General features: G+C 40.2%; 1 protein-coding gene across 1 annotated transcript in view; it reads left to right on the plus strand.

Moving 5' to 3' along the window:
* swt1 (SWT1 RNA endoribonuclease homolog) overlaps nt 1-14,747 on the plus strand; it is a 27,771-nt gene continuing 13,024 nt past the window's right edge. Inside the window, 15 exon segments of the mRNA XM_022199760.2 lie at nt 1-106; nt 748-817; nt 1,915-1,967; nt 2,094-3,156; nt 3,309-3,438; nt 4,199-4,300; nt 4,970-5,116; nt 5,119-5,160; nt 5,932-6,025; nt 6,477-6,718; nt 7,174-7,322; nt 8,153-8,291; nt 10,369-10,508; nt 10,799-10,947; nt 11,378-11,524. Coding sequence (XP_022055452.2) covers nt 752-817; nt 1,915-1,967; nt 2,094-3,156; nt 3,309-3,438; nt 4,199-4,300; nt 4,970-5,116; nt 5,119-5,160; nt 5,932-6,025; nt 6,477-6,718; nt 7,174-7,322; nt 8,153-8,291; nt 10,369-10,508; nt 10,799-10,947; nt 11,378-11,524 — 2,663 coding nt within the window. The 5' untranslated portion in view covers nt 1-106; nt 748-751.

Here is a 14,747-nt window from a genome sequence, read left to right on the forward strand (position 1 = left end):
TCCAGTCCGTGTGGGGCGGAAACACACCACTGAAAGGAAAACAGAAACAGTAGAAGAAGAAAAACAGGAAAAGCGGCGGATGTTTTGGAAAACAGTCGGCGTTAAGGTAATACATTACCTGTACTTACTGTTTGACCTTCTTGATCCACTTAATTGTTATATGTGGACTTCTGCCGACCACAGAGAAGACAGTTGGAATGTATGGCGGTGGTTTTGTAGTTTGTTTTCTGAGCTAGCTTAAAGCTAACGGTGAGACTTAGCTTTAGACTTGCCTGTTGTGTGTTTTGAGTCTGACAGTCCGTTTAAAACTTCAAAAAAAAAGTGTTAGAATATCTGAAAAAATATTTAAATTATTTAAATGTGGAGTCCGGTTATTTCTTTATGTAGTTATGTTTGTGTCATTACAGTCCAATGTGTGTTAGAGACTAATAAGTGGCTTGCACTTTTGAACTGACTACTAACGTTACTACACAAAAGATAACAAGGCCGCCACGTAGAGAGGGCATGTCATCATTTGAATCATTTATTTTAAGTGATGTTTACATGTTTTTTCCCCTTTGTTTAGAGAAGTTTGATTTTGTTTAACTAAGTATGACTACCATAGTGTTTTTAGAGATTTATCTCAAGAGCCAAAGGAAGTGATGTGCAGTTATAATCAAGCTAAATTTTACCTTTAAGGAGTTTGTATAATTACTGTAGTATAGTTTGTATAATTACCATGTCCACTCTTTTAACTTACCTTAACAGGAAAATGTCCAAAAAGTCAAAAAAGAGAAGACACAAGAAGTCTTCATCCTCAAGTGAAGAAGATGAGAAGGTAAGGAGAGTATTTATTTATCAGCTGTGTTTACTTTATTTGTTTATGTTACTTCAGGGATGAGACAAAACTTTGTATCATGATGCTAAGATACAGTGATATTATAAAGTTGCTGTAAAATTACCCGAAAAAGTTGTTTGTGGATAAAATAATCAGAAAAGAATGCCAGTTCTTGGTTAAATCCAGTAATTAAAAACCAAACAAATCAATACGCTTTATTGCATTCTTGAAAAAAATCACATACAAAATCACCAATGCCATAAAAGGGTCCTTCTCATATTCAGGAACAGCTACCACCATATACACGCAGTTAATGTGATGATTGTAAGTTGAAACGCACTGACGCCTTTATATCTTGGAAGCGTCCTCTCAGAGGATGGACAACTAGATTGCCAGATCTCAAATCGTGTTGCCTCCTTTGGGTGGTTGTACACTCGCGTATGGAACAGCCACCTTGTCAACTAAGATAGCTGTCTATCAAGCTGTAGTCATCAACACTTTATTTCTCAGAAAGAAGGAATACATATGCTCAGCATATCAAGCAGCTGGAGTCCTTTCACCACTGTTGCTTGGGCAAAATCTCACATGTATTCTGGCAAGACAGAGTAACAAACCTAGACATCCTCTGTAAGTCAGACTGCCCCTCAATGGAGGATATGATCGAAAAATAGCGGTGGACGGGTAACTTGGTAAGAATGTAAGATGACAGGTTACCTAAACAACTGTTCTGTGCCAAGCTTGTCGAAGGTCAATGAAGGACTGGAAGACTGAGAAAATGATTCAACGACTGCTCGAAGATTGTGGAATTGACCTAGAAACTTGAGAATCGATAGCAAATGATCGTCTCCTATGGTGTGTCAAGTGTCCTTGGTGGCATTGAACGCTTTGAAGCAGAACGTTCAAATTGCGTCACTCAGAGCAGGCTCCGCAGAAAAGATCTTTGGTGTGTCATCTCTGTTCAAGACTGTGAAAACAAGGCAGGGTTTGTCACACAAAATATGCCCTGTCTTTTGGAGAAAGAAAGGAAGGGTTTACTTTTAAGTTACAACAAACTGTTGCAACAAATTGTGAGATTTTCATATTTTTTCCTTTTTCAGGTATCAACGGAACAAGATGGCAAGAGAAAGAAAGCTGTAAAGAGTCACGAGAGGTTAGATAGAACATGCGTGACTGTTAACAACAGATTAATTTGGATAGCTGATCATCATTCACTTAATTGTTAAGATTTTTTAAAATTGATTTCTCACTGTTCTTTCTTTTGTTCCTTCAAAATAAGGAGCCATAAGGAAAAAGAAAAATCTTTTCCCTCTACTGTTAAAGATGACTCCCAAAGCAGCCGCCAGATCAAAAAGCCTGTCTACAGATTGGCAAACACACAAGCAACAGAACAGAAACCCATTAAGAAGGAAGAACAATGTACTAAAACAAAAAGTGTCTCTGCGCCATTCCGTGGGGAAAATTGCTCCAGCAAAGCAAAACATGATGTTTCAGGGAAAGGTAAAACTGTCAGTGGAAGTAAGACTGTGGAAAGGGAACCCTCAACACACTTGAACACTAGCAGTTTACATACACCTCCTCTGAGAACAGAGAAGACGTCTAAAGACAGGTTAGATGAAAAGTCTTCCCAGAGGAGCCCATCCAAATTAAGGAAGTGCTCAACAAGTCCCAGTTCAGTCTCTGCTGAACACAAGCGGAGGCACGATTCACACAGGAGGAAGCATATAGCTAAGGAACCGTCAAGAACCAGAAATGACAGTAGCACTCACAAGACCTGGGAACCTACCTCTTCTTCCTCCAAGGATTCTCTAGAGCAAAGAAGAAGGGAGCTGGTCAAAGATGAGCACCACAGGCTTCAAGAAAAGGAGTCAAAGGCCAGAAGGAGCTTGTGTGCAGAGGCAGAATCTTCCTCTGCCTCTGTCCCAAAGACGTCTTCCAGCTTAGCCAAGCATACTTCTTCAGAGAGTTACTCTCAGGTGCTGAAGAAAGACACTTCAGTTTCATGGACTGTCACATCAGGGTCACACAAAACAGCTCAGTCATCATCTACTCAAACACAAATACCTCCACTCATACCGTCGATGCCTCCTGATTTTAAGATACCAAAAAAGGTTCAGCCAAGACAAGTTGATGACAATAAAACAATTTCCACAATCACAAATGTCAAACACGGAGTTAAGCTCTCAGACTCAGAGAAGGTTTCAGTGAGCAGCACGGAGCAGGAAACTGTCCAACAAGCTCACAGCTGTTTGGATGTTGCACATAAGTTTGAAGGACAAGATAAAAAGTCGTCTTTGCCTCACCAGCTCCCAGCCACCACCACTAAGCCTTGGCATGACCAGGTAATAAAAAGCATTGCTCGTTTAATCCAAACAAATTGGTATAAGATCTGAACAAAGCATTTTGGTAGCTGGTGTATTAAAATGGTGTCATGTGTTTGCTTAATATGAGGATGCATGATTGTGTTTTTATTTGAAAATGTATTACTTTGAAGATGCAAGTGGTTGAAGAGCTTCATCTTGCTCGCTCTGAGAAGAGACTGGAGGTCAGTATCATGCAGAGCTATGGGGAGCTCACCTGCATGGACGTAGATTCTGAAGGAGAACCACCCGCAGATACACAATGTAAGTTTCAGTGTTTTTCTTAAGACCCTCCAAATTTTATATATCCATGTAGCAATACAGTATTGACTTGTACACATAAAGTCTGTGAAATGAAGTTTAAATACACCACAAGGAGGCACTATTGGTCAAATTCCAAGTTGCATGCCTTGATATGGCCTGGCTTTGTGATTTACCTGGAACGTCATGTTTAAAAGATTTGATTTTGCTTCAGAGTGACACATGGAGATAAAGACAAAGTAAGAGCTGATTATTCACATAGCAATTTATTAAAATTTTTGTTTCAGTGAGCTTAGTGTTCCAGTTATAGGCTTTGAAGGAACTCTAACTACCACTGCTCTGGACTGAAGGCTCTGACTCCAAAGACATACTAAGCAGTCAGAACAGTGTTTCCAAAAGCTTCACACAGGCCCTTTAGAAGTAAACACTTGTCCGTCATCAACAACAGCAAGGGCCATGGAGATATGGGGAGCATCGAAGTCCTTGTGTTTTTTTAAAATAATAATTTGGGAAAACTTAGTAAACCCAATGAATGTATTAAGAAAACTGTATTTGCTATTTTAAAGCCTCATAAAGAAAAGTCAGACATTTCATATCACGTCCTTTTCATCTTAGTTCAACATATCTGATTTTTCTTGATCCATCTTCTGTCTAGTAAATACAGTTTTTAACTATTTTTCTTCAGCCTCCTGAGTTTACTTGGTATGAGCTCATTTAACTTACCAGCTAAATGTTTCAACTATATGTAAATGTATCTTTACAGGCAGACGGCCTCCTCAGCAAGGCCTGATCCTCGTTCTGGACACCAACATTCTCCTCAGTCACCTGGATTATGTGAAGAAGATCAGATTTCATGGCCTTGGAGGTGTTTAATACATACTACAGATTATTACTTAACCCGTTTTTTAAATTATATCAGTATTTTGTGTTTGTCTGAATGATTCATGGCATTTCTTGTGTCATATAATTAAGTGCAATTAGATCCACTCCCAACTGGTCCAATTAGAAAAAACAAGCAAAAGATGAGTGCATCAGTGGATAGAAAAAGGTATACTGGGTGCTCTTTTAGGAGCCTCGGATCTCTCTTCTTCTTTTTGGTCCAATTAGAAGTTAAACACTAGAAGTCACCATGAGATGTCTTAACTCTTTGAAGCTTTTCTGTCTCTGGTAAAAAAAAAAAGGAACAATACATGTTGACCTGTCGCATTGTTCCAGGACTATTAGGAGAACTGGAGGAGCAAGTAGAACCTCAGTCTAAACAATATGTCATATTCTCATTCAGTAATCTTAGCACACTTAAGGAGCATAATTGTAGTCTAAGTTTGTGGACCACAGTAACAAGTGTTGTGTCACCAACAAAGAGTTTAATTGCAGGATCATTATAGCTGAGAACATTACTCAATAGTAAATTATAATTTACAGAAGTGTAAATTCCAAGAAAGTCAAAAACTCTATGTTCACCATTTTGGAATTTATTTGTGCCATGAAATATGGGCTCGCCACTACTTGTTCTGTCTGCTTCGTGTTTCCTTAGCCCTGGGCTTCCCTGTCATCCTGATCCCCTGGGTGGTGCTTCAGGAGTTGGATTCCCTAAAAAGAGGAAAAGGCTTTGCAGGATCTGTGGCCCACCTGGCAACTCCTGCTATCTCGTACATTTACAACTCGCTGAAGAGCCGAGAACCCACCTCTGGGGGCAGTCGATGCAGCAGGCCGCTGAGAGCATCAGTAAGTGCCGGTTTAAGGAAATTCATTGATTACAACCAGGATGGAACCCACAAATGAAGCGTGTTTTTTGGCAATCAGCATTTCACACAAAACATTAAGCACTCAAGTGGAAGGTGTTTCCTTTCTGCTTTTTCTTTGAGTTTACGCTTTCTAACAGAATAATCTACTTGTCATAACAACACTCCAGTCCTTCTGGACTTCATAGCTGTAAAACCTGAATTTATTTAGAGCCTACTTATTAGTTTTCAAAACATATTAAGATGCGTTGACATGATTTTTATTCTTGCAATCACAGCCAACATTCTGCTATAACATTTTTTAGAATGAGCTTTCTGTATTTTATTTTATATGTGGGAGATTGGAGCCCGTCAATGCTTGAGGTATTCAAAGCTCGACTGCTCACTGTACAGGCACTAGGGGGCAGTAACACTAAGCTGTTCATTCCTCTTCACAACACATATTGTGTGCTTCTCAAGGGCAGGTTGCATTCATGTAATGTTAACTGTATTGATCAGTCAAGTGTTTCGAAGCATAAAATGATGTAATATTTCTTTTAAAATAGATATGAAAACTCCTTGTGTTTTTTACTTCTGAATCTCGCTTCTATAAAACCATGTTGTGTTCTGTTATATAATGTTTTCTGCTTACCATGTACTTTCAGTGTTCTTAAGTAAACCTAACTTTCTGTCCTTGGGCGGACTGAATTGTTTATCTCGGTTACTCTTGTCTTCATGGCCTCACCTCTGTCTCTCTGTACCTACTTGTCCCCAGATGGTCTGAATGCTGAGAATAATGATGACAGAGTGCTGCAGTGCTGCCTGCAATACCAGAATCTGTATCCAGAGTGTGCTCTTATCCTGTGCACGTGAGTTCCCCCTCCCCCCCTACAGTGTACTGCTGCTGCTGCAGAGTGTGTGTCCTCTGCTAATAATGCACATGCATGTGACTGTGAGTGGGTCCAGCCAGATAGTTCCAGTTGGGATGAGAGAAAGGGAGCCAGACAGTTATTGGCAAACAATAGATGTGCTGAGCAAGGAATTCTGAGTTTAGTTCAGGAATTTTCTTTGGCTCACATTCGCTGTGGCATTATATTATTTAATTTTCTTTATCCTTTTGACCTATTTTTAAACAATTGTCATTTTTCCACACTCTGGTATTAATTATTTAGCTAAACCGAAGGGCATACACGAGGGATTAGAGCTGCACATTAATTTGGTCAAATAATTCTGGATATCTGTAATGTGAATTGCCTTAATGTTCTTTGTGTTGTCACTGCCATCTGATTTAAAAATGTTCCTTCAATTATTTCTCTCCAGCAATGATAAGAATCTGTGCAGTAAAGGTCTCCTGAGTGGGGTGCATACCCTCTGCAAGAGTGATTTGGAGTCAAAGGTTCAGAGATCCAGACATGGCCTTGACATGCTGGAAAACATTCAGGCTCCCATGCTGCCTCACGTCAGCCCCCAGGTCTCATCATCAATGCTAAGCAGGAGCAGCACACCAGTTCAGCCACACAGTCAAGAGAAAGCAGGCTGTTCTGTCGGACTCACAGAGAAGGGTGAGCCAAGGATTAATGTGTTCTTCATGCAAAACAGGAAGTAACTTGCCATGCTCCGTCATCGTGCAGCAGCTAATAGTACATACCATCCATGCTCTCACCGTGTCCACCCACTCTTTCCTATTTTCCCTTTTTTCCTTCACGTAAAGGCAGCTAGTTTAATTCACCACTAAAACTGTTCTAACAAGAAATGGCCAAATGAAAACAAATAAAAATGCCAGGAACTCATCCCCTACACACACTGAATTAGTATTACAGATACCAAAAGTGCATTTCCTTGTGAAACAGCTTCTTTAATTCATATTGTGTAGATTGTGCTGACATGCTCTTACTAGCCCTTATTCTACACATACATACACATATTTGCCCTCATGTAAAGGGCAGTAGATGCTCTGCTTTATGTATATATATGTTTCTATACTTACATATGTATACAAATATGCATCTGGCCACAGATATCAAGCGGCTCGGTGAAAGAGACGAGGAAAAGGCAAAATGGGACCTTAGAAGAAATGTTTCTGGACTAGAGGACTGTTTACTTGAGGTGCTGTCTGATGTGTTAGAGGCGGAGATGAAGGCTGCTTACGAAGACCTCTGGATAGAGGTAACATTTATGCTGTCAGTGATGTGCTTTTGAGACTAGATTTTAATGTCCAGTAAATCAGAATCAGCTTTATTGGCCAAACATGTTGCTACAAGCATCAACAATAATCCAAATAGGTTAAAATAACTGTAAAGATTGTATGAATAATTTCATCTGTTACTTTACATGGGATAGGTCAACGTGTATACTATATGTGTGTATGCTGATGAGCCACAACATCAAAACCATCTGCCTGATATTGAGTAGGTCCTCCTCTTACTGCCAAAACAGCTCTGACCCATCACAGCATGCACACAAGACCACTGAAGCTGTCCTGTCTTTAAATTATAGATCACCATTATTAGCCAAATATGTTCCTGTAAAATAGAAACAAGAATGCAAATGCTGCTTGGTCTATAAAATTGTTTAGATGGTTGATGCATGCTGAGTAACACCCACATGAAGACCTGGAGATAAGAGTTCAGTGTCATTTATGTTACCCGTCTATGGTTTTAATGTTGTGGCTGATGGGTGTGTATTTTAGTGAATGTCTTTAGATCATTATCAGCTTTATTGGCCCAGTATGTTTCTGTAGAATGTAAACAAGAACACAGATACTGCCCCGAGCACAAGTAGTGCAAGAGTAAAGAATGTAAAGACATTTTAATGGATTACATACAGAATATGCATGCCTAGGCATGTCCATACAGTTTATACAGCCTACTGAGATTTACAGCTGACTATGACTGGTGATATGTATTGAGCTCTTTTAAATACCGTAATGAATAATGACTAGTATTATTTTAACATTCTAGGCCTTTGTTTCATTGTATTTTCCTTTCTGTAAACAGGTAGTTTATCAAAAGCCACCCTGGACTCTGAAAGATGTGCTGCAGTGTTTTAAAAAGCACTGGATTGCTGTTTTTGGGTTCTGTGTCCCACGCAGTAAGCTGCAAACTGTTTTGAATCTCATCAACTTCTTTAACTCAGGTATGTGGGTATGTAAGGGGAAGAAACAACAGTTGATATATCTTGCAGTGGTTACGTACTGCCCTCTAATGACCACATACTTCTGTGAACACAAAGTTATTTTGGATCTTGTGTGCTAATTTCATTATTTCATTGTTTGTAATAACAGTGTGAGCTTTCTGTCACAGATCTTGCAGCAGCTATGACTTGCACCATCTGTGTGTGCACTACATTGCCTCTGACATTGTTTAATTTAGCATAGCCTCTTTTGCTCGGATTGTGGAAGGCTTGATAATATCATCCTCTCCAAATGAAAACATTTGATGCCAGTTTCCTAGGACCTGATTTGAATCTTTCTTTGAGTGTGAACAATAGATTTTGAAAAACACTGATAACCTTGAGATGCTGAACATCCAAACTGAGCTCCCTTTTGTGTCCAAATACTGCAGAATCATTGTTCCCTTGTAACTATGTCAAATCCATAAGCTCAGCTATACTGATGGAAATTGTTAAGTTGTCTAAAAAATATGACATTGCTCATTGCTGAAAGCTCAGATATCCAAAAACTGTGCATCAGTTAATTGAAAAACAGTGTTTTCTTTTTATTCTGAGTCATCCCTCAGATAAAACCCCCACTCCATGGGGGTATGACGTTGTCTGCCCTGCACTGCGCTAGAACCCTACAGAACTACATACAGAATCAGGTCATCTGCTAAAGTGGGAGACTCAAATGTGTGTCAGAAAGCTGCTGAGTCGCCCACTGCAGCACTCCTCGGTCTGGATCTCATTTCTGGATCCACTTGCTGTATGCTTATCTTGCTAAATGTGTGTGTGTGTGTGTGTGTGTGTGTGTGTGTGTGTGTGTGTGTGTGTGTGTGTGTGTGTGTGTGTGTGTGTGTGTGTGTGTGTGTGTGTGTGTGTGTGTGTGTGTGTGTGTGTGTGTGTGTGTCTCAGCCTCTCATTCAGGCTCTGTGTCCACCTGTGTGGTGGTGACTGCTACACCCGTGGCACAGTCATTTTTAGTCCACCCAAGAATGCTAATGGTTTAAACTGTGGGGTTTTGCCCTTGTTCTGTTTATCCTTGGTTCACATGCATGAGTCTGGATCTTGTGGTACCACGCAGCCTGGCTCTGTGCCAGGACTCTGAGAGTAGGGCGAGGAGGAGGAGGAGGAGGAGGAGAAAAAGGAGGAGGTGGAGGAAAGGAGGAGGTGGAGGAAAGGAGGAGGGATAAACTGTATGTGAGGCTAAAAACAAATCTAGGAGTGGAAAAGTACTGCATGCGATTCTCTGGTCTCCCTTAAGCACGCTGTGAAATGTGTGTGTAGTCACTTGTAGCTACACTTGTGAGGACAGACTTTTCAAATCCACCTACAAAGTAGCAAGGCTAATTTTTAGAGCTGCAGCTGGAGCTAGAAGTCTAAGAGTAAGATACGTAAAGGCAAGAGACTTGAATAAATAAAAATAAATAGCATTCTCTCTAATGTATAGCAAAAATAATGCATTTTTTTGATGTCCTCCCTCCTATGTGTATAAATGCATGTTTTATTGTAACTCGAGCCTATTGTGCACGGGTTCTGCAAGTCTGAAAACAGCATTGAACAAAATAGACACACACACATGCTCATAGTCGAAGAAGCTGACTTGTTTTTGGCCAGAGTGTCCCACTGCCTGGCTTTGCCTTCCATCTTTATATTTATAGCAGTTCTTGACACAAGGTTGCACACACTAAGAATCTGCTCATAGACATCCACTCCCCTTTGGCTCATTTTCATATTTTTGTGATTTATATTATGTGTGCTTTTATACCAAGTCCCCATATTGTTAGGAACACCTTGCTAAAACTAATTCAGTTTATTACAACAGCCATGCAATACTAACATAATGTTTTCATTTAGGTTGAAGGGATTTATAGAAGTGTTGTATGAACTTCATTTTCAATGCTACCGTATTTGGTGCTTTTGAATTGCATCTTATATGTAAATGAGCACATTTCTGTCAGTTAGATGTAACTTGCTGACTTGCAACTAAATGTATATATGACCTTTATGTGCATCTGTGTGCATAGCTAATACTGCCTGAATCTGTGTGTTCTCTCAGGTGAAACAGTGGACTGTAGCACTACCTCAGTGGCAATTCAAGAAGCCAAGGAGCTTGTGAAAGCTTTCTCGAAAAGTTCGACCCTTGTTCCCAATGCCATCTTTGTAATGGACGACATATTCAATAAGCTGCAATCTCAGGTCAGCTGGAGCCCATTTGAAACCTTAGGGCTCAAATTTCCACTTCTGTTCTCCAGGGGGAAATCTGCTCCTTTTCTAGGACTGCACTATCTGACTGTTATATTTGTTGTGGTGGTTTGGAAGCACATAAACACCTAAAGAGATTTTTATTGTTTTGTTTCCATATTCAGAGAGCACATAGAGGTAGTTAGACTGTTTTAAATCTGACAAAACAGCTGTGTCCGTTTTTGTAGAAGACACAGCATTTAATCGGTTGGATTTCTGAAACTGTTTTTCAATTTGGTTAACAGCTGCATCCATCTGCGGAGGGCGAGTCTTCTTCCTCTGATGTTGTCATGAATGATGATGATGAAGAAGAGCAGCCCACACCTGCTCAGGTTTCTCACCAGGAAGTGTGGGCTGTGTTTGAGGGCATCTGGTCTAAAGTTTACCCAATGAGGTGGGTGTGATGAGAATTTTTAATGAATGCAGTGTTTGGATTCCACTTGTGATGATACTCCATATGATGTGTTTCTGACCTATTTCCGCAGATTTTCTTGGATTTGTTTAAAGGATTAGTGCTCTTTATTTAGCATCTTTACTTTATGCCAACATGATTTCAGAAATTGTTGTTTCCTGCTGCAAGAGGACACTGCAGAAAGTACAGTGGCAAGGTCTTCTGCAATGAGGACAGCTCAGTAGGAGTGTATAATGGACAAAAACGACCAGCTGATTATACGAGAGAGTCTGCTCCAGCAATTAAAATGGCAATAAATGGTTACATGCAATAATTTGCTGGAACAGAAAGAACACTTTAGAGATGAGTTTGTGTATTTAGTTTCCTCTCATTCCACTGACCCCTGAGGTCATTTTTTTCTGTCACGTTACAGCTTGGAAGTGTTCAAAGCTCTGGGCTTTGACCCTTACACCATGCAGAGTGCTCAGCCAGTGGGAGGTCCCCCACCGCCACAGGACGCCGTAGCCTGTTTGCACAAACTGTCCTCCATGGTCTCACAGCTGCTCCAAGCCTTCAGCAGGTATGTCGGCCCACTCGTATCACTGCTGTCAGAATAAACACAACGCTGGACATTTTGCTCATCTGCGTTTTAGCCTCAGTGACCTTGATCTCAACAGCCAGTCCCTTGAAGAAATACCTTTTAAACTGTCCTTGGCTTGTCCTTAGCCAACCATATCCTCCCTGTGTCTTAGTTATGTGTGTGTTCTATGTTGGCATGGCTCTGAGGTTCTATTTGGCATGTAGCGTTGGTCAGGCTGTAATCTGTTTGACCTTGTCCTTTGCTTTATCACTTTGCCTGTGACGCAGCAGTGAGCACTTCGCTGTAGCATTGTAAAGTTTCTCACGGTGCCTTCAAGAAGCAAAATCTTACGTCAAGGACATCTTGACATTCTGAAAAGTTTGCCACTGTATCTGTATGAACAGCTGAAAATAATAGGCTTTTCAAGAGGTGTGCAATCATCCACTAATCACACTGGGGCATGAAATTGAAGTGATCTTGGGTTGATTGTAATGAGGACCTCATAAAAAGGCTGCAGGATGAAATATCGTCAGAGTTCTTGATGACTAATGTGCTTTGCGAGCTTCTACTAGGATGATGTCAATCTTTCAAGCTAATACGAGTGATGTCAGTTCACTTCACTTATCTGGCATCCCAAAGCAGAAATTTGGCTTGCAACACCAGTTTGCAGTCATTTCCTTGTTTAACTGTTTTCATTCTGTCAGTGTTGATCCACATGTCTGCTGTGGCACGTGTCGGGAAACATTTAATCACAGATCCTTTCAGACCTTTTACAGTATCAAAACAATGTGTAAATAATACATTTAAGCAGGTCATTCCAGATGCCCATTTTCCCAGCAACACTTTCCAGTTCCTTCTGAGGAGATCATTTTACATACTTTCGCATTCACCCGTTGACATGTATACAGTAATTAAAGAGGGTCTGCTCACATTCAACAACTCTGCTTTTATTCTCAGAGTACTCAGTTCTTCCAAAATAGGGGCAACTGGTATTCCTGCTATAATAACTAATTGAGTCTGCAGTGCTCCAGCAGATTACACATCAATATAATTGAGAGAAATTACCATGCTTCTATCTTTAATGCTGTTAGTTGATTCACCAGTATTTCATTTTATTATTTTTAAAATGTGATCTCTCTTTCATTGTTGCACAAACCAACCCCCCCATCTTTCTCTCTCACACAGACATAAAACATCTAAATATCACACAAACAGCTGGTCTGGTCATAGTCACTGCATTATTCATTTCCTGAACAGGATTCACTGTGACATTTAGGTCTCTTTGAGGGTAAGTAACATTAAACTCCTGCCATCCAAAGGGCAGAGTGTCTGCTGAGATCCCTCTGTTTCATCCATGTGTCACTCTGAACTCCTGCTTTTCAAGTCTACAAAACCAACATAGATGACTTTTCCTCTGATGGTGATATGCCCCTATAAAGAATCTTTGTCTGTTGTGAGAAAAAGTGGACATGAATTTAGTTTGGACAGTATTTAGTTTCTCCTTGAGCTAAGGCAGTCCGTTGCTACTTCTCTGCACCTTCCAGCTCCTTCCTGCTGTGGCTTGCATTTGATCAGAAATTATACTTGTGATGTTATGTTTGTAGACGTGCTTCATTTCCTGTCTTCACTTCTTGCTCGGTTTTTGCTGCTCCCAGCTAAATCTGTAACATGTTGCATCATACAGAAAAAGCCTCATAGTGCAGACTGTGTTCTACCAAACAGATGTTAGCTTTTTGGACACTAAAGATAAGATTGTTTATGGTTCTTTATTGCTGTAATGATGGAAGACAATAGCTTAAAAGAGACAAAGGAGGCCTCTCAGGTCACTGAACTTCTAAATGTGTCCTCAGTCCATTTATTACCTCTGAAACCCTCAAGGCCTCTCGGTTCCTCTTTTTATTGTCTGTGCTGCACAGTTTAGACCAGCATTTTGGTGTTTCATTACCAGAGGTTTCACTGTATCATACTACCCGGATGTTTTGATTATATCACATGTACTTACTATGTGTGTTCTGTGATGTTTATCTGTAATTTCACATAGAGTACATCGTGTGATGGTCCGTCTGTAGGTGCTAAAGCGTGTTTTTGGGTGATGTTAATCAGTCTGAAGAGGTGAAATGGTGTGTGGTGTGGCTACTTTCGTGATAGCATATTTGTAGCTCTTTGTGTGTAGAAACTGTTGTTGTTGCTGAAGCCCTGAGCTCAATCAATACCTCAGTCTGGTGAAGGTGCAGATGCTTACTCTGCACCCTGAAACCTTTTTTTAGATCTTGTTTTTCTCTCAGGCTTGTAGCTATTGTGTCTCTGTATTTGGGGTTGCGGGATGCTCACAACTCTCACTCTTAATATATAAATAAGTATATAGTAAGCAGACTTGCATATTTATCAGTGGGGAGGCAGATGGAGGTGTATACACCAAAAAGTAAGATGCTGATAAACCAAAGTGTTCTAAGTAAGCTCATGGTGGAAAAGTGGAGAATAAAATGGCAACGTGAATGCTACTACTTTGGATTAATTTGCCCAATGGTGTGAAGCAAAATAAGTTAATTTGAGTCATAATATATACAAAAAAAACTCACTTAAATGTTCAATGACAGGAGAGTCATTATTCTATAAAATACACACGGTATAAACATTACTGTGAAATGTAGTGTTTAATGAGTTCGGATAAGATTTCCTACTATGTTCCTCCATGTGCAGGAATCTCGGTTCCCTGTGTACACTCTGTGTGGATATCTGCACCTGTCTCTGTGCATGAAGTGTGTATTGGGCTGCCTGAGCACCGTTGTCTAGGAGACAGCCAGACTCATTTTCACGTGTTTGAGCAGAGCTATGACTCATTCCATACGGGCTATCTCTCCCTGTCTCCCCCTCACTCATTTTTCTCATTCGGTGAACACTAGACATGGATAATTTAGATCTCTGCTCCAATTACCATTTCCTGTTCCTCATTCTTCTCTCCTTTACCATCATTACTTTCAGCCTTTTTGTCTGTTACTCTGTATTTTCGCTACGCCGTCAGAGCATCCTACTGTGATGCTGTTTTTGACAGTGACGTGGGTTTGCGTGTGTGCATTTTGGTGGTGGATGGATTTATAGCTAAAGCATCAAAGAATTAAATACTCATTTTTTGTTAACTTTGTGGCAAAGGAGAGACGGATATCAAATAAATAAAATTATCTTTATTGGTATTTAATCCTGTAAACTCTAAGATCAGCCAGCA

The sequence above is a fragment of the Acanthochromis polyacanthus genome, chromosome 4 (genome assembly GCF_021347895.1).
Source record: "Acanthochromis polyacanthus isolate Apoly-LR-REF ecotype Palm Island chromosome 4, KAUST_Apoly_ChrSc, whole genome shotgun sequence".
Lineage (NCBI taxonomy): Eukaryota > Metazoa > Chordata > Actinopteri > Pomacentridae > Acanthochromis > Acanthochromis polyacanthus.